At 44.1% G+C, this 26,380-nt stretch overlaps 1 protein-coding gene across 1 annotated transcript; it reads left to right on the forward strand.

The window, feature by feature from the left end:
- Positions 1–420: 420 nt before the first annotated feature.
- Positions 421–12,891, forward strand: LOC125451298 (scrapie-responsive protein 1-like). The gene is made up of 3 exons (XM_048528278.2): positions 421–643; positions 1,385–1,633; positions 12,224–12,891. The coding sequence occupies exons 2-3, from the start codon at positions 1,398–1,400 to the stop codon at positions 12,273–12,275; spliced, it is 288 nt and encodes a 95-aa protein (XP_048384235.2). The 5' UTR covers positions 421–643; positions 1,385–1,397; the 3' UTR covers positions 12,276–12,891.
- Positions 12,892–26,380: the final 13,489 nt, after the last annotated feature.

The raw sequence follows: 26,380 nt of genomic DNA on the forward strand, positions 1-26,380 counted from the left end.
AGTCTTCACCTTGATATCTTAGATTCTCCAGCACCGGCACTTCCCACTATCTCAGAATTGATGAATGTTTGATGACCCACGTAGGCATGATGGGCTGAAGGGCCTCTTTTTGTACTGTACAAACTCTGAATCTATGGCTAGATAGACTATAGCAAAGAGACTGAGGCCCTTGAAGGATTCAAGAACAAAGGGTGGCTTTGAGCGAGATGGATTTAAATTCTACCTTCAGACCTGAACTGCTACCTTCATCAAAACAGGTCTTTATACACAGAGGGTAATGCAAATAATGACATATGTCCCCTGCAGACCCTTAACACAGGGTTAAGGGGGCTGGATGAAGGCAGTTTCTCATTTCTCCTGCTCTTATGTACTCAATGCTTCCTTCCAAAGTGGTGACTGTTTGTTTCTTTTCTCTCTCAGCACGTAATGTTTCCCCCCTGGATCCTGGCTGTTGAAGTGAGCTAGTTATTTAATCCCTGGATGGCTGAGGGGGTGGGCGAAGAGAGCCTGAGAGCTTTGGCTACAACCTGACCAGCACAAAGCCCCGTTTGTGGCTGCTGCTTCTATAAACCCATACTGAGGGAGAGAGTCCAGGCGTTCACAGCTGTCCTCCTCAGCTGTAGGCACACACTACTCTAGAAAGGTAAGTGATCTTTAAACCACAAATTTAAACATTCATTCTAACGTGTAAATAAACATGTATTCAAAATCCCCAGTTGGGTGTCTGTAAAACAAAAAGGGAGCAGCAACAATTGGACCTCAGCAGTTAGTCATCAAAGTAAATTTAATATATACATAACCTGCTCTCAGCCCATTCTATTTGCCTTCAAAATTGAATTATCTAAAACGTTAACAGAATTTCCAGTTTGCACTTCCAGATTATGCCTAGGTTCAAAGTGTGCCCTTTTCATAAAAAATCAATGATTCCACGCATGGGCTGCCATTGAATGTGTTTCCTCTCGTTTCTTTAAATTTCTCGTTTTTTTAAAAAAAATAAGTCTTATTTTTATTTGGTTTTTTTCCGAGTGTGCAATTCTACATGAATTGGTAACGTAGCAACAACCCTGTCTGACTGAGAAAGACTGTCCCCACACACATAACGCCTTCCAGGGTTGTAAAATTAACCTTATTTAAGAGATTTGTTTCAACTGAACGTACAATGCAAATGCACAAAATCAAAAGCTCATATTTGGTGCGGAGATTTTTATTTTCTTTGATTTGTTTAAATTTATTATTTGAAGGAAGGTATTACAAAAGTAGGAGAAAAATAAAATCAGTTTTTTTTGGCTTGTCTAAACATGGCGAGGTCGTCCGGGTTATTTGATATCTGCGTGTTGAAAAGATATACATGTCGATAAAAGACCTGGCATGTTCTGCCCCTCAGCCTCCAGTGAAAAATGAAAAAGCCTATTGTTCTTATGCTTTTGAGCTGTGTGCTGGTTACCCAAGCCATGCCGACAAATCGCCCGTCGTGCTACAAAAAGCTGCTAAAGGGTCGAAGCTGTCATAACATCCCCGAAGGGACCGAACACTTACGGCTCATAGACCATGGATTGACGGATCACTTCTGGGCTGGGGACGACTGTGAGATTGTGTGCTACTGCAGTTTCCAAGAATTGCTTTGCTGCCCCAAGTAAGTCACTTTCTGCACAGACAGACACACACACACACACACGTACCTCCTGCTGTTGCCGTTAGGGGGAGCAGTGATAACACGCTCGGCCATACTGGCAAACACTGCCAGGAGCGAATGACTCAGTTAACAAACTAGTACAGACTTTCTCACTGTAATGTACTGCAATTCACTGACTGACCGACAAATGCCACGAAGTCTAGAAATAACAAAGGGCATTGAATATTTATCGACTCGCCTCCTTCACAGGTTGCATTTATGTAGCACCTTGTGCGTTAAGAAAAACGTTCCAAGACAAAGAGGACTTGGCTCAAATGTGTCCAAGAATATCACAACGCGGTGACTCCATGTGAACAAATAACGTGCACTTGGAAAGCACCTTCCGCAACTCGGACATCTCAAAGTGCTTTCTAGCCAGTGAAATACTGCTGTATTTGTTGAACCACAGCAGCTCTTTTTCTCAAGTTCCGGCATATTTGGTGACGTTGGATGAATGGTAAATGTTGGCTGGGGCACTGGCCAGAAATCTCTTGCTGTTCGGAAATAGTTCTGTGAAATCTTTTTCCTTCCAGGCAAGAGGACACTCTCAGCTTTGGTTTAACATGACGGAGAAGCTTGCAGTGTACAGATGAAGTCATTGTGTTTGCATAAAATCGCGGGCCTAGATTGTGTGATCGGTGACAAAGAAACAGTGCTTAAGAGCTGAATTCAGACTACTCATGGTCTCTTAGAGCAAGGAATAACCTATACCAGACGCCGGAGCCTTTTTCACTACTCGTTGGGGGTGGGGTGGGTGCTACTAAGCATGCGTAACAGGAAAAGATTACACACTTGTGGAATGTAGGCTTTGCTGACTGGACCGCAGTTAAGAGTCAACACATTGCATGGGTTTTCAGTTCTATACAGGCCCGAACAGGTAAGGATGGCAGTTTCCTTTCCCTAAAGGACATCAGCGAACCGGAAATAAAAACAGAAATTGCTGGAAAAGCTCAGCAGGTCTAGCAGCATCTGTAGAGGGTAGTCCGAGTTAACGTTTCGGGTTGAGCGACCTTTCCTCAGAACTGATGGTAGCTAGGAAACTGTCTATTTATGTGTTTATATTCTGCCAATAAACGACAATGATTTTGTGGTTATCATTAAATTCTCAACTGAATTAAAACTCCACCTTTTGCCATGATGGGATTCAAACCCACGTACGCAGAATATTATCTGCGTCTCAGGACTAATAGTGATGATACCAGTGAGCCAATACGTCCACTGACAAGGTGTTTCCTCAGCCTAAAAAATCATCGCTGAGATGCTTGGTTACTAAAACAAAGTAACTAAAACAGATATTTTAAAATTTGTTGACAGTGTGTGGATATTACTGACTAGGCCAACATATGTTGTCCATGGCTAATTATCCAGACGGCAGTTAATAGTCAACTACATTTTAGTACCTCAAGTTCTAGACAGATTTCCTTCCTTGAAAAGGGACATTAGTGAACCAGATGGACTTTTTAAAGCAATCCATGACCTGCTCCTATTTCTTATGTTCTCAAGTCAGATCACAACGTTCTAGTTTCTATTCTTAAATAGACCAAAATGAACTGCAGCTGGTGGGATGGAGTTTACCCTGTTATAGGCACTAGGGCCAATAGCCACTCTGTTATCCCTCATGTGAAATGCTGTGTATTTCCCAGCTGTTGTACACATGCATCTTTCAGTTCTCAGATTCTGGTCTTTATTACTGAACCCTTCTCTTTCTCAATTTTTCTCTCCCCAGTCTTTCCAATTTAAGAAACTGCTCCAAACCCATCTTTTCTGTCAAGCCTTCGCAGGCCTCTTTATTTCTTCATCAATAAATTACCAGTGCTTATTTACAAAATACATTTTTTCTCTCTTCCTTTTGTAAAGTACCTTATAAGGGAGAGACTTTCCACATCAATCATAAATTTTCAGCTTTGCTTACAACTCCTCAGATACTGAAGCAGCCCATATCCAAATGCAGCAAGACCTGGACAGTATCCAGATTAGGGCTGAAGAAAAGCAATATTCATACCTCACAAATGCTAAGCAACGACCATCTCCAACAAGAGAGAATCTAACCATTGACCCTTGACCATCATTGAATGCCCCACTATCAAGGTGGTTATCATTGACCAGAAACTGGTCTTGCCCCATAAACACAGTGGGCTACAAGACTAGGTCAGAGGCTATAAATCCTACAGCAATTAACTCTCCACCTGACTCTCCAAAAGCCTGTCCGCCACCGACATGGCAGAAGTCAGAAGTGTGATGGAATACTCCCTGTTTGCCTGGATGAACGCAGCTCCAATAACGCTAAAGAAGCCTGACACCATCCAGGCCAATGCAGTCTTCCGGATTGAAGCCGTATCCACAACATTCGCTCCCTCCATCACTGATGCTGAGCAGCAGTGTATACTATTTACAAGATACACTGCCGCAATCACTAAGGTTTCTTAGACAGCACCGACTAAATCCATGACCAGTTCTAGCCAGAAGGACAAGGGCAGGAGATACATGGAAATGTCATCAACTGAAAGTTCCCGTCCAAGCCATTTACATTCTGACTTGCAAATGCATCTCTGTTCCTTGACTGCCAAGAGGTCAAAATCCTGGAACTCCATTCCAGCACTGTAGGTCTGCCTACACTAAATGAACAAGAATGGGGCAGCATGGTGGCTCAGTGGTTAGCCCTGCTGTCACACAGCACCAGGGACCCAGGTTTGTTTCCAGCCTTGTGTGACTGTGTGGAGTTTGCACATTCTGCCCATGTTTCCTCTGGGTGTTCCGGTTCCTCCCACAGTCCAGTAATGTGCAGGTTAGGTAGACAGACCATGTTAAATCGCTTTCCTGTGCAAGATGTGTGGATATTGTGGGGATGGGCCTAGATGGGATGCCCTTTGGAGATTGTGGATTAGACTCGATGGGCTGAATGGCCTGCTTCTACACTGTAGGAATTCTATGAAGTCAGTTTCCAACTACCTTCAAAGGGTAATAGATAATAAACGTGAGCCCAACAGCATGAGGAATATAGCTGAATAAGGCTAAGTCAGGCCATTGGAAATAAGGGATCTTGGTGATGGTCCAGAAAAGGAGTGGTTGACTTATCTTGGTTAAATACAAAATGATGATTGGGTGTAGTCTTGTTCAACCTCAGTTGTTAGGGAGGGAAATGAAGACAGTGATAATAGACTAAAGAGAATCAACAGGAAACCAGCCTATGTTTAGACCATAAGACTGAAGTGCATAACCTTGTATTTTCCTTTTTATTCCATTTACCAAGATTTTATCCACTCACTTAACCTATTTCTATCACTCTACACACTCATGTGTCATGTTCACTGCTTACTTTTTCACATGTTTACGCGTGATTCACAAACTTGGCTACAACACATTCTCTTTCCTCATCCTAGCCATTAATATACATGGTAAATAATTGTGGTCACACCACTGATCACTGTATCAACTCCACGAGGCCCTGTCTCTCACAATTGCAATTCCTCGTTAATGTATTACATTATATAGACATTACAGTACATCCAAAAACTAAGCGACAAAGATAGATTAAAAATTACAACTAATTTTAGGAAGAAAATCTAAGAATTCAATTTCAGATAAATGTGAGGTGATGCATTTGGGCAGGATGACAAGGCAAGAGAATACATGATGAAGAATAGAACCCTGTGAAATATTGAGGATCAGAGGAACCTTAGTGTGCACGTCCACCAGTCCCTTAAGGTATTGGGACAGATGAATAAGGCGGTTAAGGCGGCATATGGGATTATTATCTTTATTAACTGATGTATAGAGTTTAAGAGCAAGGAGGTTATACCACAGCTTGAGTATTGCATACAGCTCTGGAATGCACATTACAGGAGGAATGTGATAGTAAGAGAGGGAGAGAGAAATTAACTAGGATATTGCCTGGGCTGGAGCGTTTTAGTTATGAAGAACAATTGGATAGATTGAGGTTGTTTTCCTTAGTGCAGAGGAGATTGCGAGGGATCATGGTTGAGGTGTAAATTATGAGGGACATACATAGGGCAGACAGGAAGAAACTCCTCCCCTTGGTGGAAGGATCAATAATGAGAGGTGATAGATTTAAGGAAAGCAGCAGAAAGTTTAGACGGGATGAAAGCAAAATCTTTTTTACCCAGAGGGTGTTAGGAATCTGGAACTCACTGCCAGTAAGGGTGATAGAGGCAGAAACCTTCATAACATTTAGGAAGTATTTAGATGTGCACCTGTGACACCAAGGCATGGAAGGCAATGGACCAAGTGCTGGAAAATGCAGTTAGAACAATTAGCTGGCTGTTTTTGACCAGCATGAACTCAATGAGTTGAAGAGCCCTTTAACTCAATAACTTCTCCTCTGACTCACCCTTGAGTGATCAAAGTCAGTTCTGGAGATCAAATGTGGTCTTGCTGTTGCTATGTGCTGTTCTGTCATATGTGATGTAATAGCAGGCCCTGACAAAAAAGATTCAGCTTTTTGTTGAAATAATTGTTGTAAATAGACCCTTACTGTACATGCCAGCAGCGATTCCAAAGACTCACTGTTCTCCAGGCAAAAGAAAATGGTGGTCCTAATTGACAAAATTGCCATATTGTCAGAACAACAGAGCAGTAATTTTCTGGAAACTAGAATGTCAGTGATGTATACTGCCTTAGCAAATCCTGCAATGAATAACCATAATATACTAAAATGTGAGGCTGGATGAACACAGCAGGCCAAGCAGCATCCCAGGAGCACAAAAGCTGACGTTTCGGGCCTAGACCCTTCATCAGAGAGGGGGATGGGGGGAGGGAACTGGAATAAATAGGGAGAGAGGGGGAGGCGGACCGAAGATGGAGAGCAAAGAAGATAGGTGGAGAGGGTGTAGGTGGGGAGGTAGGGAGGGGATAGGTCAGTCCAGGGAAGACGGACAGGTCAAGGAGGTGGGATGAGGTTAGTAGGTAGCTGGGGGTGCGGCTGGGGGTGGGAGGAAGGGATGGGTGAGAGGAAGAACCGGTTAGGGAGGCAGAGACAGGTTGGACTGGTTTTGGGATGCAGTGGGTGGGGGGGAAGAGCTGGGCTGGTTGTGTGGTGCAGTGGGGGGAGGGGATGAACTGGGCTGGTTTAGGGATGCAGTGGGGGAAGGGGAGATTTTGAAACTGGTGAAGTCCACATTGATACCATATGGCTGCAGGGTTCCCAGGCGGAATATGAGTTGCTGTTCTTGCAACCTTCGGGTGGCATCATTGTGGCAGTGCAGGAGGCCCATGATGGACATGTCATCAAGAGAATGGGAGGGGGAGTGGAAATGGTTTGCGACTGGGAGGTGCAGTTGTTTGTTGCGGACTGAGCGGAGGTGTTCTGCAAAGCGGTCCCCAAGCCTCCGCTTGGTTTCCCCAATGTAGAGAAAGCCGCACCGGGTACAGTGGATGCAGTATACCACATTGGCAGATGTGCAGGTGAACCTCTGCTTAATGTGGAATGTCATCTTGGGGCCTGGGATGGGGGTGAGGGAGGAGGTGTGGGGACAAGTGTAGCATTTCCTGCGGTTGCAGGGGAAGGTGCCGGGTGTGGTGGGGTTGGAGGGCAGTGTGGAGCGAACAAGGGAGTCACGGAGAGAGTGGTCTCTCCGGAAAGCAGACAGGGGTGGGGATGGAAAAATGTCTTGGGTGGTGGGGTCAGATTGTAAATGGCGGAAGTGTCGGAGGATAATGCGTTGTATCCGGAGGTTGGTAGGGTGGTGTGTGAGAACGAGGGGGATCCTCTTGGGGCGGTTGTGGCGGGGGCGGGGTGTGAGGGATGTGTCGCGGGAAATGCGGGAGACGCGGTCAAGGGCGTTCTCAATCACCGTGGGGGGGAAGTTGCGGTCCTTAAAGAACTTGGACATCTGGGATGTGCGGGAGTGGAATGTCTTATCGTGGGAGCAGATGCGGCGGAGGCGGAGGAATTGGGAATAGGGGATGGAGTTTTTGCAGGAGGGTGGGTGGGAGGAGGTGTATTCTAGGTAGCTGTGGGAGTCGGTGGGCTTGAAATGGACATCAGTTACAAGCTGGTTGCCTGAGATGGAGACTGAGAGGTCCAGGAAGGTGAGGGATGTGCTGGAGATGGCCCAGGTGAACTGAAGGTTGGGGTGGAAGGTGTTGGTGAAGTGGATGAACTGTTCGAGCTCCTCTGGGGAGCAAGAGGCGGCGCCGATACAGTCATCAATGTACCGGAGGAAGAGGTGGGGTTTGGGGCCTGTGTAGGTGCGGAAGATGGACTGTTCCACGTAACCTACAAAGAGGCAGGCATAGCTGGGGCCCATGCGGGTGCCCATGGCCACCCCCTTAGTCTGTAGGAAGTGGGAGGAGTCAAAAGAGAAGTTGTTGAGTGTGAGGACGAGTTCCGCTAGGCGGATGAGAGTGTCGGTGGAGGGGGCCTGGTCGGGCCTGCGGGACAGGAAGAAGCGGAGGGCCTTGAGGCCATCTCCATGCGGAATGCAGGTGTACAGGGACTGGACGTCCATGGTGAATATGAGGTGTTGGGGGCCAGGGAATTGGAAGTCCTGGAGGAGGTGGAGGGCGTGGGTGGTGTCCCACGATAAGACATTCCACTCCCGCACATCCCAGATGTCCAAGTTCTTTAAGGACCGCAACTTCCCCCCCACGGTGATTGAGAACGCCCTTGACCGCGTCTCCCGCATTTCCCGCGACACATCCCTCACACCCCGCCCCCGCCACAACCGCCCCAAGAGGATCCCCCTCGTTCTCACACACCACCCTACCAACCTCCGGATACAACGCATTATCCTCCGACACTTCCGCCATTTACAATCTGACCCCACCACCCAAGACATTTTTCCATCCCCACCCCTGTCTGCTTTCCGGAGAGACCACTCTCTCCGTGACTCCCTTGTTCGCTCCACACTGCCCTCCAACCCCACCACACCCGGCACCTTCCCCTGCAACCGCAGGAAATGCTACACTTGTCCCCACACCTCCTCCCTCACCCCCATCCCAGGCCCCAAGATGACATTCCACATTAAGCAGAGGTTCACCTGCACATCTGCCAATGTGGTATACTGCATCCACTGTACCCGGTGCGGCTTTCTCTACATTGGGGAAACCAAGCGGAGGCTTGGGGACCGCTTTGCAGAACACCTCCGCTCAGTCCGCAACAAACAACTGCACCTCCCAGTCGCAAACCATTTCCACTCCCCCTCCCATTCTCTTGATGACATGTCCATCATGGGCCTCCTGCACTGCCACAATGATGCCACCCGAAGGTTGCAGGAACAGCAACTCATATTCCGCCTGGGAACCCTGCAGCCATATGGTATCAATGTGGACTTCACCAGTTTCAAAATCTCCCCTTCCCCCACTGCATCCCTAAACCAGCCCAGTTCATCCCCTCCCCCCACTGCACCACACAACCAGCCCAGCTCTTCCCCCCCACCCACTGCATCCCAAAACCAGTCCAACCTGTCTCTGCCTCCCTAACCGGTTCTTCCTCTCACCCATCCCTTCCTCCCACCCCAAGCCGCACCCCCAGCTACCTACTAACCTCATCCCACCTCCTTGACCTGTCCGTCTTCCCTGGACTGACCTATCCCCTCCCTACCTCCCCACCTACACCCTCTCCACCTATCTTCTTTGCTCTCCATCTTCGGTCCGCCTCCCCCTCTCTCCCTATTTATTCCAGTTCCCTCCCCCCATCCCCCTCTCTGATGAAGGGTCTAGGCCCGAAACGTCAGCTTTTGTGCTCCTGGGATGCTGCTTGGCCTGCTGTGTTCATCCAGCCTCACATTTTATTATCTTGGAGTCTCCAGCATCTGCAGTTCCCATTATCTCTGATACTATCACAACCATAATATACTTACACCTTTAATAAACTCATGGAGAAAATGTAATTTTTTTTTTACAAATTAAGAAATACACAAAAAGCAACATCTTAAGCTTCAAGTGTGATTTGCATGAAAATCCAAAATACCCTAAGTACATACACTTTACTTCTGATCAGGAACAGATTCCTAATTTCTGACTGTTATCAAACAAAAAATAGAACACCTCCAAAGGTAAGTGTGTACATGTGCGAAACTCTGGGCCAGGAGGTTTGTCAGCTGAAGCAGTCTAGTCCTGGCTGGGGATCCACCCATATAGCAGAGAGTGGATCTGTGTTGAAATTATGCCCCTTTGCTTCTAAACAAGTTTCTGTTTTTCAAAGACTGAAACATCTGGAATTCACTAACAGCGCTAAGAGAACATAGGTGTCTAGGTTATGTGACAGGATAGGTAGTAGGTGTGTGAGCAGATACCATGGCAGTAGGTGTGGAGGGTGGGGGTGTGATATGAGGTACCAGGTAAGACTGGAGGTAAGATGCCAGGTAGGTGAGATGGTAGAGTGCCAGGGATGAAGTTCCCAGTTGATGAGGGATAGGGTGACAAGTGGCAGGTTAAGTGAGAGTGCTTAGTATGGTTTGAGTAAGGGGAGTTTGGGGCCTGTTGAGGCAACTCTGGTTGAGGTGGTGATCTTGGGGGCCAGGGAATGAGGATGATTGGAAACAGAATAGGGTCCGAGTCAGTAGGGTCAGTTTGGTCTGGAATAATAGTGGGGAGCTCGGGGCATTGGGTCTGGTGCGGTGAGGGTGTTGGGGTAGGTGTCCCATGACAAGGTTGGTGAGGTCGGAGGTTTAGTGTAATAATGGTGGGGTAATATGAAGGTCAAATGATCAGATTCATACACAGTTAGTGTGTGGGCTTTAATTCCTGTAACACTTCCTTGCTAACAAATTGGGTAAATCCGTCCAACTGTACCTCAGATTTGGGGCCGTTAATCAGAGGGTAGTTGATGGTGGGCAGTTGCCCATTAGAAGCTGGAATTTCTCAGGCTAGAGTCAGGACTCCCAAACTATCCCAACATTCATTTTCCAGTGTACACCCAGGCTTCTACTATCCAGAGATGGAAAGATCTAGGTTAATATGCTATATAGTTCACCCTTAAAATGAATTAGGTGATTGAGTTTTATTTAATCGATCATAAAAATGATGTCCAGCAGGTTACTGTGTGGATTCTGACAAATTGCATTTGTATTGTATATGCCTTGGTCAGCAGATTGCAGATATTCAGGTTTAATCCAGTTTCATCGAATTCTGTGAAATATTACTTTAAGTGTGGTATTGTTTTGTAGTCAATGGAAATGGGACTTCTTTAAATTGAAATATCTAATAGAGAGTAAAAACCAAAAGAACTGCGGGGATGCTGTAAATCAGGAACAAAAACAAAGTTGCCAGAAAAGTTCAGCAGGTCTGACCACATCTGTGGAGGAGAAAACAGAGTTAACGTTTCAGGTCCGGTGACCCTTCCTCAGAACGCAGTTAACTGTTTTCTCCTCCACAGATGTGGCCAGACCTGCTGAGCTTTTCCAGCAACTTTGTTTTTGTATCTATTTAGAGAGCTTTTGGCCCCATTTCTACAATGTCATCTTACTGATACTGTAGCACCGAAGAACCCTGGCATGAACTTTTAAATTGTTTATTCAAATTTTACAATGGCTTTCACAGGATACGTTCATGTTTCGACTTTGCATCAGTGGGAGCCTCTGAGTCTGATGGCTGTGGATTTTGAATCCCACTCCAGGGATTACAGTATAAAATCAGAGCTGACACTACTGTCTTGTACTGAAGAAGTACGTCATTGCAGAGAGTCACACTTCTGACAGAGTTTAAATTGAGGTGCAGTCCGAAAACTAAAGTAAGGAGCGGGAGCCGACAACACGATTTGTTCAGACTACTCTGTCAATCAGTGCAATCATGGCTCATCTTGAATTTTAAGCCAATTTCTCACCCATTTGAATCCCCGAGATACTATAATTCCATCTGAACTAAAAATTTAGTCAGTGATGGAATATGCACAACCGTCTGGGCAAAGAATTCCAAAAATTCTCAGTCGTTTCTCAGCAATGATTGGGGGATGTGATGGGCATAACACTGATGACACTGGATTAGTAGTACAGAACTAGCAGCTGGGGGCACGGGTTCGAATCCCACCTTGGACACGGTGAAATTCAAATTCAATGAAAATCTGATATACTTGTTTAATAATGATGATAGTTGCTTGTTTTCAAAAACTCATCAGGTTCGCGAACATCATTCAGGAAAGAAAACTACCACACTTACCAGCCTACTCCAGACCCACAACAATGTTGCTCTCGCCTAGCTGCCCTCTGTGTAATTAGGGATGGGCAATAAATGCTACAAGAAATGGACACTGAAACGGTCAGTAAAATTGGTTATTATGACCCTGTGGAAGGAAAGGGAAGAATTGGCCAGAGTTTCACTCCAAATGACTATGCAGTTAACCAACAGCAGTGTGTGGGGGATCTGCATGAAGATAACATTGTAGTTGGGCCTGGCATTACTAGTGGGCTAAGTCTGCCAACATTAACTTGCACCACTCAATAACCAGCTGCACCCCAAATTTAGCATCACCTGTTAACTAGTGCTGCTTGTTGATCATCACCACTCAACCACCTCTGACAGTGTGTCAAAACTGAAATAGACCTTGGAAACAACAGCTGAAGTTTAACAGCTTTACATCTTGTTCTGTTTCAGGGACATATTCTTTGGACCAAAGATTTCTTTTGTGATTCCTTGCAATTTCTAATGAAAAGAAATTTAACAGCAGCTTGAAAACCATTCACTGGTCTGCCAAAGACCTGCTTACCTACGTACAGTTCTTCTCCTATGATCTTCCTTAAACATCATTTGTAGAATGTGACCCACAACATGAGAAGTACTATTTCGCATAAGGAAGTGTAAAAGTTCTTTTTATGTTTGACGACTCAAATGACAATTAAACGCAAATGCTAAAATACACTAAACCATATACATGCTTTTTCAATCTAACATAGCAATCAACAATCTTTGTGGGCCATCCTACTAAATAGTTGTTCAATGATATTTAACACCGGTTTGTTTTTAATAAAGAAATAAGTTTAATTTCTGGATGTTCAAAGAAGCAGCTAAAATGCAGTTAAAATACTGATATTTATCCAAACTAATTACATAATGTAGTATTTGTCTTCCTTCCAACTGCTTACTCACCCTTTCAAAATTGTACGTTCAAGTAAAACTTACAAGTATGATATCATTTAAGTGGGACCCTAAAACCTAATTTAACACTCCATTTTACAGATTTTCTTACTTTTTATTCAAACAGTTTTGTCGTTGTATTGTAATTGTTTTATATCCTGTATTAAAAATGCTGAAAGTTCTAATGAGTCAAGTTTATTTTATTGCACAAACATTCTAATCTTAATTGTAGGATGTAATTTGTTGTATGGTTGCTCGAGTCCAAAAGAGGCAAATACTTCCAGAATTTGGCAAAGTGTCAATTTCAGTGAATTTCAAGAATGGTTTATCTCTAGTGCCTCACAAGATTTGGAGTCCTTGTCATAAAGATCTATAGCACAGAAACAGGCCCTTCAGCCTATCGCGTGCACATCAATCAAAATCAGCGATCTAACTTTATAGAACATAGAACATAACAGCACAGTACAGGCCCTTCGGCCCTCGATGTTGTGCCGACCTGTCATACCAATCTGAAGCCCATCTAACCTACACTATTCCATGTATGTCCATATGCTTGTCCAATGATGACTTAAATGTACCTAAAGGTGGCGAATCTACTACCGTTACAGTCAAAGCGTTCCATTCCCTTACTACTCCGAATAAAGAAACTACCTCTGACATCTTGAAATCATTTTGGAAATCCTTTCCTCTACATCTCTGGAACTTCTTGGAGGCCTGTAGAAAACTCCCAACAGGGTGACCTCCTTTCCGGTTTCTAACCTCAGCCCATACTACCTCAGTAGACGAGTTCTCATCAAACGTCATATTAGTCTTGAATTATTCTATTAAATCTTACCATAGATTCATGTATTTGCTCTATTTCTCACAAGTCACCTAGTGCATGGGTATTTCCAAAAATGTTATTAAATGTTTCCCTGTATCCACACCCACTTAGAGTGCTTGATAATTTTCTGAAATGCGCCTCATAACCAATGCACCACACCTCGAAGGTGCTCCATTGGTTGCATCTTCCCTCTTGCCACAGGCCAGGACCTCCCAGGACTCCTGGCTTTGGAACCTTATTTAAAAAATGGTTGCGTACCCGGTCGAGCCCCATCAGCCTGGAGTTGCTCTGCACAGTTCCTGTCAATTGCCTCGGATGTGGTGGACAGAAAAGAATTGACAGCTCACTTTGCTGATAGACACTAGATGGTGTAGAGGACAGCTGTCCACTTCTCTCAGGAACGGCAGAAGTGATCACGCTACTGGCCTAGTCCCAAGTTGCCACCTGAGTCAGTGCTGCCTCCAAGGTGCTTGTGCTCCTACTCAATGCTGCAAGGAGGCCAATGATCTTCTCCACTCTGCCAGTTAAGAACCAGCACTTTTTGTCTGCTATCTCTATCTATTCTACTGCACACCACCCCCCCACCAAGGCTCATGCTCTCTGTCATTCTCACTGTCACATCTTTCCCTTGTTTGCACTCACCTCCCTCTTCACTCCCAGAACATCCCGTACTACCAACTGTGCATTTCCTCTGCGTGACCTCCTCGTGGACAATTTTTTCCACACTGTGCCAATACTACCAGCTGTGCCAGCCACTTTAATCTCAACTCCTGCCCTTTGTCTCACTCCAGGAAAAAATAGCCCAACACAGGACAGAGAGCCTGGGCCAGAGCAGGTGCCTGGTTTCTGGAAGTTCTTTGAATGGGCTATTTCTCCTCATGCGAGCTGCAGACAGAGAGTGGCGGAGTGTTGACTGGCATATGCTCTCAACCATTTTGACGCTATTGCAAACTCGCTATTTGGGTCACAATTGGAAAAAAAAGTTGTGTTTCATGGAGGGAGTCACATAGTTGGCTTCTCAATCTATCTGACCCCCAGATCTTCATACTTCTTCATGGTTGACCTCCTCAAACTCCTAGCTTTGATCCTCCCAAGTTCCCAATGAACCTGTTTAACTGATCATCTCCACATTTTACCTACAAGCCCCACTGTCACCAGACATTGACATATAGAAACAAAATAGTTGCAAATGTTGAGAATAAGTGAGAGAGTTTGGGGATGACAGCAAGATTGGCCAGATCATTAACAGTTAGTACTCTTAGGTTGGTCAGCTAGGCAGATGGAATTTAAGCCTGATGAACATGAAATGATATACTTTAAAAGAAGTAACAAGATAAGGGAATATTCAATAAATGACAGGACAGTGGGAAGCTCAGAGAAACTGAAGGATCTTTATTCTTGTCTACAGATCCCAGAAGGTGGCAGGGCAGGTTAACAGTAGTTAAGGCAGCATATGGAACACTTGCCTTTATTAGTTAGAGCGCAGAGATCATGTTGGAGCTATTCTATGTTCTGTACAGGACTTTTGTTAGGCTACAGCAAGAGTCGTGTACACTGTTCTGGTCACTGCGCTAGAGGAAGGATGTGATTGCACTGGAGAGGGTGCAGAGGAAATTCACCAGGATGTTGCGTGGGTTCGAGTGTTTTAGTTATGAAGAGACGCTAGATCAGCTCAGGTTGTTTCTTTCAAACAGAGAAGGCTGAAGGGGACCTGAATGAGGTGTACAAGATCACAAGGGGCGTGGACAACATGGATAGGAGGCAAGCAGTTGGTGCAAATCTGAAATAAACTGCCAGGGAGGGTAGTAGGGGGTAGGAATCCTGCACCTGGGATATGGCACTGATGCAGGTGGCAACTTGGAACAAGGCTGGTGAAGTCTGGAGATGTTTTCGCTCCATCCCAGTCCAACATCATCATCGCCACATCTTCTATACTATTGTCTTCCACATCTTGTATATGAATGCACACTTGAAATGTCATACATTGGGCCACATGCTGAAAAGTGGTATTAGTGTTGATAGGTTGCACAGACTTGATGGCCTGAAGGGTCTCTTCTGAGGTCTATGACTCAAGGATTTGTTGTGGTACTGGGGTAGCATGTTGGAAATTACTTTTCCTGGAGTCATCACATAGAATCTTTAACCTAAAATAAGTACACAAAATTCCCCAATTCAACAGATTTCCAAACCCAAGTGGATAGAAAACTTGGACTGAGTTTGTGTGTTTAATACTTATTGTTACTTGTAATAAGTAATTAGACACTATCTCCAGGTAAACAGTTATAAGTCAGTGTATAATACTACATATTAAATTCTAATATTCTTACAGAACTTCCTCTCATACATATACTGACAGAGTATAAGAAGCTATTGGCAGAGGAAAACAAGGTGGTGGTTCAGTGGTTCCTATTCTGGGTTGCCGTGATGATCCTTACTGTTCTGAAACTGGTCAGAATGTTGCTTTTCAGACATCTTTCTTTAGATACTTTAAAGGACTGTTTTTCTTCAGGTTTAAAACAGGTTTTGATGGCAGAGGAACAGATCTCCCTCCTGTTCCCAGCCCCAAGCTGTTAGGTTACCTGCAAACCACAGGCTTTTGTCATCAGGAATTGGTCACTAGTCCATAGACCAAATAATTATTGCCATCCAAGTGCAGCTGTACACAGAACCCCAAGACTTCAATGTTTTTCAAACTATGCAACAACCCCTTATAACACTGGTTTTGAATAGTTCTTTCATTGGAATTGACTATTTTCGTCTTTTTTTTTAAGAAAATGTTCTTTATGCCAGACACACTGCGTCGTCATGCTAGCCAAAGTAGTCCAAGTTCCCCTTCTCCCATTTTACCTCTTTCCCTCCTATGCTATGTCAAAGCCACATGATACCAAGTTATAATCCAATAGGTTTATTTTAAGTCACAAGTTTTCAAAGCATTACCCCTTCGTCAGGTGACATGACATCACCTGTTGAGGGAGCAGCACTCTGAAAGCTTATGACTTAAAATAAACCTATTGGACCATAACCTAGTGTCATGTGACTTTTGACCTCAACCACCACAGACCAACAACAGCATCTCCACATCTTCTATACCTTATTGTCTTCCACCCCTCATAAATCGGGTTCTCAAGTTCACAATAATTACTCCCTGTGCATCCCACCACGCTGCCTCCAATCCCTAGAATAGAGTTCCTCAGCCTCCCTCTTGCAGCAGCCCCTGATAACCCCCTTCCTGACCTTTAAAAGGATGGATCTCCAGGACTGACTGTGGTTCAACCCTTTGACTGACCAGATGCCTGATTAATCGGTGTACAGCTCTGACTAACGTGGCAGTATTCTCTGGATCAGTTGCAAAGGATTGACCGTGGCCCACTCCTCAAACCTTAGAGAGACAGACCACCTGATTCCAACCACCCGAAGCTACTGACTGACTGCATCCAAGTCCCTGGACTGATATCAGAGGCTGCCCTTGACTCAGAACTACTGCTCTTAAACTTTGAGACTGATCATTTGGTTAATGTACAATGCAGTAAGTTTGCTGCATACACTGGTGCAGGTATGGGCACGAGATTGAAGTAGCACAGTGACACTCAGCAACATGTCCACCCTCTTTGACTGATGACTTGATTACCATAGCAAGCTGCCTGGCTCTGACTATGCTAACCAGCAAGTCAAGACAGAAGTACCTTGAGCTTTTAACTGCTGGTTGAGGTGGCAAAATGCATAAAGGCAAGGCAAAGCTAAGATGTTGTGAGCATCAACAGAAAAAGTAAGCAATTGCTCAGAGAGCAAGCAAGGCGGCCTCAAATGCTCGATGGTCTAATCCATGAGTTGGTGCCTATTCCTGCATTCCAAAGTGCAGCATTAAAGTGTCAAACCAGATTGTACAAGTGATGTGTCGCCAAGTGTAGTGAGACTGATGTCAATTTAAGTGGACATGGCACCCCTTGTATGTTGGGTGCGCAGTTGCTGTCCATAGATTATGTCCTAGGACACTGGTGACTGCTTTCCACAGAGGAGGGCAGGAGAAACCAGGTCCTGCTTCGATGTTAATGTCAGACATTGTCACTGCCTGGTTTCTGCATGGCAGGTGGGAGAATGGGAAACTGCACGAGAAAAGATTAATCAATCATGAGATGCAAACTCATACAAATGTGTGGAAATAGGCCTCATACTTAGTAGCAATGCTCTCAAATGTTGAGAATCTCATTCCTGCCAATCTCACTTGATTTCCCTAACTTTCTCACCAAGGCCCTCATCATTCAGGGGCTGAGAAGATTCTATCATTAGAGTCAAAGGGCTGAGGATGGGTTTCAGCAAACTGTTTGAATGTGGACATAAGGGATTGAATGGAACAGTGGGACGACAGTCTTTCAGTGTTTTGGAGGGCCGTTCAACAATCCTAAACTGGTTTACATTTAACTTTTGTTTTTCTGGGAACACTTGACCAGCCTTTCTGGTGTTACACACTGCTATTGTGTGACCTCTACTGGAAATGTAGAGGATTATTTTATGTTCATAAGAAAGTTAAATGACAGAAAACATTGCTGCAGCAACTGGTGAACAATTTAAGTTTCAGTGACTGCAAGAACATCAGAAAGAGAACAAGTCAATTACATAGAAACATAGAAGATAGGAGCAGGAGCCGGCCATTCAGCTCTTCGAGCCTGCTCCACCATTCTTCTCAATCACAGCTGATCGTCCAATTCAATAGCCTAATTCTACTTTCTCCTCATAATCGTTGATCCCATTCATCCTAAGTGCTATATCTAGTTGCCTCATGAATACATTCAACGTTTTGGCATCAACTACTTCCTGTGGTAATGAATTCCACAGGCTCACTACTCTTTGGGCGAGAAATGCCTCAACTCTGTCCGAAATCGTCTACACTGAATCCTCATACTGTGACCCTGGTTCTGGACACATCCAGCGTCAGGAACATCCTCTCTGTATCTTCTCTGTCCAGTCCTATTAGAATTTAAGTATCTATGCTATCCCGCCACCCATCCTAATTCATCTGAACTCCAGCAAAAACAATCCAACCCAGTCAATCTCTCCTCATACGTCAGACCCACCACCCCCGGAATCAGCCTGGTAAATCTTTGCTGCATTCCCTTGAGAGCAAGAGCATCCTTATACAGAAAAGGAGACCAAAACTGCACACAATATTCTAGTGTGGTCTCAAGGCCCTGTACTATTGAAACAACATATGCCTGCTCCTGTACACAAAACATCTCAAAATGAAACCCAACATACCATTTGCCTTCGAGATAGTAGGAACTGCCAATGCTGGAGAATCTGAAATAACAAGGTGTGGAGCTGGATGAACACAGCAGGCCAAGCAGAATCAGAGGAGCAGGAAGGCTGACGTTTCGGGCAGAGACCGTTCTGAAGAAGTTTCTAGGCCCGAAATGTCAACCTTCCTGCTCCTCTGATGCTGCTTGGCCTGCTGTGTTCATGCAGCTCCACACTTTGTTATACTATTTGCCTTCTTTATCACCTGCATGTTGACCTTCAGTGACTGGTGCACAAGGACACCCAGGTCCTGCTGCACACTCCCCTCTCCCAATTTATAGCCATTCGGGTAGTAATCTACCTTCTGTCATTGATTTGCCCACTCAGCCAAACTGTCAAGACCATTCTGAAGGATCTCTGAATCCTTATCACTGTTCACCTTCCCACCCAACTTGGTATCATCTCCAAACTTGGAAATGTTACATTTTGTTCCCTCATCCGAATCATTAATATGTATTATGAATAGCTGGGGTCCCAGCACTGATCTCTGTGGCACCCCACTAGTTACTGCCTATCAATTTGAAAAGGACCCATTAATTCCTACTTAATTTCAGAAGAAGGGTCCCGACCTGAAACGTCAAGCTTTCCTGCTCCTCTGATGCTGCTTAGCCTACTGTGTTCATCTAGCTTCACACCGTGTTATTTATTAATTCCTACTCTTTGTTTCTGCTCTGCCAACCAGTTTCCTATCCATCTCAATACACTTTCCCCAATTCCATTCACTTTAATCTTGCACATTTATCTCATGAAACTTTGTCAAACGCTTTCTGGGAGTCCGAATATACTACATCGACTGCTTCCCCCCTCCCCTTGTCAACTCTATGAGTTACATCTTCGTAGAATTCCAACAGATTTGTAAAGCATAATTTCCCCTTCATCCACTCATGCTCACTGTCTGATCCTGCCACTGTTTTATAAATGCTCTGTTATAAAATCCTTGACAATGGATTTGAGAATTTTCCCTATTACTGATATTAGGCTCACCGGTCTATAGTTCCCTGCTTTCTCTCCACCTCACTTTTTGAATATCGGAGTGACATTAGCTACCCTCCAATCTGCAGGGACTGTTCCAGAGTCTATAGAATCTTGGAAGATGACCACCAATGCACCCATTATTTCTAGAGCTACTTCCTTAAGTACCCTGGGATGTAGATTATCAGGCCATGGGCATTTATCAGCCTTCAATCCCAACAACAGCACCATTTCTCTACACATAGCTCATCTACCTGTACTTTCTCTACTATTCAATAAGGTCACGGGTAACCTCACCACAGTCCTCAGTCCATTTTCTTTTATAATCAGCCCACCACCACCCGCTTAATAATTGTTGACTCAGCATTTTCAGTTTCTTTTTAATATCCTGAGGTATTGTTGTACAGAACCAATTTTGTTTTTTAACCTTATACCAATTTTTTTTCCTCTTTCTACTAACCATCACCAGTAAATCATCCACGTTTCCAATTGCATATGTGCGAAGCCTGTGAAGGACAATGCAAACAAAAGGAGAGGAGATGGTAAGGAGAATGGGACGGGGCTAGGTCGAAATTGTATCTAAATAGGAAATAAATGCATCGTACCCCTTGCAATGACCACCTCTCTCTAAAAGCATTAAGAGCATGATGGACACCACATGCTCCCCCTCCAATAACACCCGAGACGATGACTTCAGCTTGTACAAGGGGGCATAGCTACAAATTGAGGGGTGATAGATTTAAGACAGATGTCGGAGGCAGGTTCTTTACTGAGAGTCGTTAGGGCGTGGAATGCCCTGCCTGCCAATGTAGTTAACTCAGCCACATTAGGGGCATTTAAACAGTACTTGGATAACATATGGATAATGATGGGATAGTAGGGGGAGGGGATTAGATTAGTTCACAGGTTGGCGCAACATCGAGGGCCGAAGGGCCTGTTCTGCGCTGTATTGTTCTATGTTCTATGACCGCAGAAGGGTGGCAGCTGGCAGAGATGACAACCCCCCCACCCCGCCCAACAGTCCACTGCCTGGACCTGTTCATAGCTGGCCTGGCCACATCAGGAGCAGAACCACAAGGAGGTCCTCTGACCTACCCACACCCCTCTGCACTGGATGCCCAAAGATCAGGAGCATTGGGCCGAAGTACAACCGAACACACATAAGGTTTTTCATGTAATTAAGAAGGGAGTGCAAACTGATATATACATAATCCACAGACTCCACAGCACTGTAGAATAAACAGTAGAGCTAGGAGTCCATGAATTGCTATAAATTGCAAAGTGTAACAGACTGTTGAGTCCAATACCCTCACCCCAGGTCACTTATGGAAAATAGGGCTCCTGCACATTGCACGGAGTGTGATGAGACCTAGCTGCTAAGGAATTTGGTGTGGGTGGGATTCTTTCCAAAACATTTTTTCTTAACTGTAAAACTATACTTTAGGTTAGCAGTCAGAATCTGACTTTGGGATTTTAAGACTGCAAGCTAGTTTAATGTGCCTAATTTATAAAGACTACATAGCAATGACAATTATTTGTCAATCAACTGGATGTAGAAGGAAACTGAATTAGTTATTGCAGCTTGGGTGTGACTCAAGTCTTCCTGGAAGAGATGAGACTTGAACATAACACTAAGTGTGGCCTAACCAAAGTCTTAAAAAGCTGCAACATGGCATCCTGAATCATGTACCCAATTCCCTGACCAATAAAGGCAAGCATGCCATGCGCCTCCTTTACCAGCTTTTCTTTGTTATCTTCACACAGCATGTGAACACTAAATGAGGTGAGGCCTGTGTGTGAGGAGCTTCCAGTGCAAAGTTGCCACTTTTATTCAGTTTTTTTTAAAAAATCAATCCAAGTGGTAAGCATCAGCTCAGCAGCATGTATTAAGCATCTAAGATTGTTCTGGAGTAGGTGGTGAGCTACTTTCCTGAGCCACTGCAATCCTTTTATTTACAATCTCATAGGACCGTAAGATACAGGAGTAGAATTAGGCTATTCGACCTATCGAGCCTGCTCTAACATTCAATCATGGCTAATGTGTTTCTCAACACTATTCTCCTGCTTTCTCCCACTAACCCTTGATTTCCTTACTCATCAAGAACTTATCAATGTCTTAAATACACGCAGTGCCTTGGAGATTGTCAGGGAGGAGGTTACTTGGATTTTTCCATTGCAAGGTGCAATCAGACCACTGACATTGGAGCAAACCTGAAGTAGCCAAGGTGCGAGACGGGAGGGTGTAACTAAGGGTAATGCAGTTGAGGAGCTACAAAAGACAGCAACAGAGGAACCCCAACTGTTGTAACTATCCACCAGGTTTGAGGATCTTGCATTTTGAAAGACCCACAGTGGGAACAGTCACCTGGACGGACAAACTTACAATTGCACTGTGGTGTAGACAGCCCTTCATGAGAGGGGAGGTTTTTTTTTTAAAAATTCCTGGATGGGATGTGGGTGTGATTGATTAGGCCAGCATTTATCACCCACCTCTAATTACTCTGGAAAATGTTGTGAGCTGCCTCTGCAGTCCAAGATGCAAGGACACCACAGCACTATAAAGGAAATGATTTCCATAATTTTAGCCCAGCAACAGTAAAGAGCAACGACGTAATTCAAAGACAGAATTACACGTGACTTAGAAGGGAACTTGCAGGTGTTTTCTGAAGTTGCCCACACCGCAGTTACTTGGCAAAGGCTGTGGGCTCAAACGATGCCGTTAGGAGTCTAGGTTGCATGGTTTTATCTTATAGATTATACAAGCAACTGCCACTGTGCATGCATGGTGAAGGTGCTGCCATTCAAGTGGCTAATTTGCTCTGGTTGGCATCAAGCTCGAGTTCTGTTGGAGCTAAACTAAGCAGCCAAGGGGAGAATATTTTGTCAGACTTCTACTTTTGGCCTTGCAGATGATAGATGAACTACCGACCACAGAAATACCAGCCTCTGACCTGCTTTTGTAGTCACCGTATCTGTAATGGTTAATCCATTTGTTCCTGACCAATGTTGATCTGCAGAATATTGATAGCAGGAGATTTAGTTATGACCCTCTCTTGTTGCAGATGATCATTGCCTGGCTATTGTGTTGCACAACTGTTCGTTGTCCTTTAGCAGACCAAGTCTGGATATTGTCCCAGTCTTATTACACATGGACACAGGCTACTTCAGTACTTGAGGAATTACAAAATATACTGAGCATTGTGCAGCGAACATCAACCCCTTCCCCCACCATCCATCTGACCTTACACTGGAGACACTAAATTGTAAAACTATAGCTTGTACAGAATGTTTTAAGCTGAACAGTAGGAAGGGTAGACTTGGAAGTTTAAAATGAACAAGGAACTAATGTAGGACAGTAGTTCAGGTAAAGATAACCAGAGTGTGGCAGGGATAGAGCACAGATAAATGCAATGCACTAAAGTCAGTAGGAAAATACACAAAGGTAAAGACAGAAGTCTAAGGTCTTTACCCAAATGCTGCAAGTATTCATAGCACAATAGAAATCATTGAGTACATACTATGATAGCCGTTAGAGATAAGATTGCAAAGAGGCCACAGCTGGGACTTGGAATGATCAGAAGAAAGGAAAAAGGTGGTGAGGTGGCTGTGTTAATAAAGGGTGGTAAGGATAAAAAAAGAATTCAGCTCAAAATCTAAATGCAGAATCATATTGCACAGAAACAAAATAACAGAGGAAATAGGTCACTACTGGGGCTGGTTCACAGAGTCATTGACAGTAGTGACACTGTAGTACAGAGTATAAAAATCAATAAAGGTCAATAATAAAAGTACTACAATAAACATGGGAGGCTAATCTTCATTAAGATAAACAAATTAAATTGGCAAAAATAGCCTAGAGGATAAATTCATAGAGTGTACTCTGGACAATTTCTTAGAACAATACATATTAGAACTAAACAAAAAACATTTGTTTTGGATTTGGTGTTGGGTAATGAGATTGGATTAGTTAATGAGTAATAGTGAATAATTAGCAAGAATCCTTTAGGAAGGATTAAATTGTAAAATTCATCAGACTACATTCACAAGAAATTTGGATCTGAAACTGATGTCTTAAACAGAAAGATGACAAGGGAAGACAGTTGGCTAAAACAGTAATATGGATTACTAGATAAAGGGGGAAGAGCAGTGGCAGTCTAGAGACATTCAATAACTTTCATGTTCTGTTGAGAAAGAGTTAAATGCACCATCCATGGCTAGTTAACAAAAGGCATTAAATTTATAAAGAGTATACAACTGCTTTAATTACACATTACCAGATCTAATACAAAGTATCATTTGCTTTCAAGGCCCCAGAACAGTTTTGCTGTAGTGGGGATATGGTTTGTCCTGAACCTGATTATCAAGGGACCACACTCACTGTGGTGGTGAGGTGGATCAAAGCCTGCCATTCAATAGGTGAGGTTTGTTCCAAGAAACTGGTTTTTGACTTCCTGGGTCTCCCATTTCTTGACCAACAAGTAATTTGGTGGTGCATCCAGTTCAGAAAATTTGCATCTTATGCAAGATGGAAGGTGGACAGTGGATGGATTGATTATATGAAGTGGTAGGTGAAGGGATAAGGATTTCAAAGTGATGCTTTTTGCCAGTCAGCATTGATACCCACTGTCAGATACAGGCACCCCTGAAGCAAATGATCCTACCAGCTAACTGGAATTCCAAAAAAACATAACTCTTCAGACTTTCAAATACATTATAAATCCAGATGAAATAGTCACTGCTTATGTTCCTGTCCAACTGCTTGAAGAACTGAATTTAAGCTTGTTAACCAAAAGAATTTTTTAAGCCAAATCCTGAGTTTCCATCCATGTATCTTTCAAAGTAACCAAGAGTATTTCTGCAGCACAAATTCAGCTAACTATCAGTTTAGCTTGAAGCATTGGCCCATTAGCAAACAAAGTGAAGATAGTGGTGGAATGTGAGAGAATCAGCAGACATTGTTATAGACATGTTGAGTTAAATGGTATGTTCCATACTTTTAAGATAACGAAGTGTGGAGCTGGATGAACACAGCAGGCCAAGCAGTACCTCAGGAGCACAAAAGCTGACGTTTCGGGCCTAGACCCTTCATCAGAGAGGGGGATGGGGAGAGGGTTCTGGAATAAATAGGGACGGGGGGGGGGGGGGCGCGAAGGCGGACCGAAGATGGAGAGAAAAGAAGATAGTGGGGAGGTAGGGAGGGGATAGGTCAGTTAGTAGGTAGGAAATGGAGGTGCGGCTTGAGATGGGAGGAAGGGATGTGAGAGGAAGAAGAACAGGTTAGGGAGGCAGAGACAGGCTGGACTGGTTTTGGGATGCCGTGGGGGGAGGGGACGAGCTGGGCTGGTTGTGGGATGCGATGGGGGAAGGGGAGATTTAAGCGGATGAAGTCCATATTGATACCATTGGGCTACAGGGTTCCCAAGCGGAATACGAGTTGCTGTTCCTGCAACCTTCAGGTGGCATCCTTGTGGCACTGCAGCAGGCCCATGATGGACATGTCATCTGAAGAATGGGATGGGGAGTTAAAATGGTTCGCGACTGGGAGGTGCAGTTGTTTATTGCGAACCGAGTGGAGATGTTCTGCAAAGCGGTCCCCAAGCCTCCGCTTGGTTTCCCCAATGTAGAAGAAGCCACACTGGGTAAAATGGATATTGTTGCTTGGCCTGCTGTGTTGATCCAGCTCCACACTTTGTTATCTTGGATTCTCCAGCATCTGCAGTTCCCATTATCCCTGTTCCGTACTTTTTGAGAGATCTTCATCTCACCTCAAGGTACCTTTGATTTCCTCCCTCAAGCAATCTAATTTCAACTTACATGTATTTATAGCTTTGAAATTCATGCTTCCTTTTATTTGTTGGCCATCATTTGCCCTTGAATTGAATAGTGTGCTGGGCCATTTCAAAGTCAAACACATTGCTGTGGGCTTGCAGTCGCAGGAAAGGATGGTGTTTCCTTTCCTAAAGGGCATTTGTGAACTAGATTTTTTTAAAAAAAAATGTAAGTTTCCAGGGCATCAGAATAGACTAGTTCTAAATTTTGGATTTATTAGTGGGATTTAAATACCACCAGCTGCCATAGTGGGATTTGAATCCATTTCCCCAGAGCATTAGCCTCAGTCTCCATTACATAACCAGCCAATAAATCACCACTTGCTCCAGATGCCTGAAATACAATCCTCTAAGTAAAGATCTTTTCCTGAATTTGAGTGAATAAGTTATTTCTGACCCTACTTGTGGCCGCCCTCACAGCAGAAAACATTTTACATTTACTCAAAAAATAAAGTTCCTAACCTTAAAAGACTTCAATTTGTTAACTTTCAGTTTGAGAGAAAAGGCCCCCCAGCCTATTCAGCCTTCTCTTATACATATTAAGTTTTAAGTTTTGGTCTCCTTTCTGAGTATTATTTATGGAAACTAGAATAGTTTCTACTACTCCAAATGGCTAACCAAGAGTCAATAGTAGTTTAACGTAACCTGTCATTAAAAATTCTAACATTCTGGAAATAGGTTGTTGTATTCTTGCAAGATCTCAAAGGCTTTACACCTTTAGGACAGCCAGATGGTACTACAACACATGACGCTCTGTAATAC

This window comes from Stegostoma tigrinum, chromosome 3 (genome assembly GCF_030684315.1).
Source record: "Stegostoma tigrinum isolate sSteTig4 chromosome 3, sSteTig4.hap1, whole genome shotgun sequence".
In the NCBI taxonomy this organism is placed as follows: domain Eukaryota; kingdom Metazoa; phylum Chordata; class Chondrichthyes; order Orectolobiformes; family Stegostomatidae; genus Stegostoma; species Stegostoma tigrinum.

Excerpts from the sequence above, each read along its gene's own strand:
- LOC125451298 (XM_048528278.2), top strand. The coding sequence starts at position 1,398 with ATGAAAAAGCCTATTGTTCTTATGCTTTTGAGCTGTGTGCTGGTTACC. Across the intron at positions 1,634-12,223 it reads GAATTGCTTTGCTGCCCCAA|GGACATATTCTTTGGACCAA; the intron begins GTAAGTCACTTT and ends GTTCTGTTTCAG.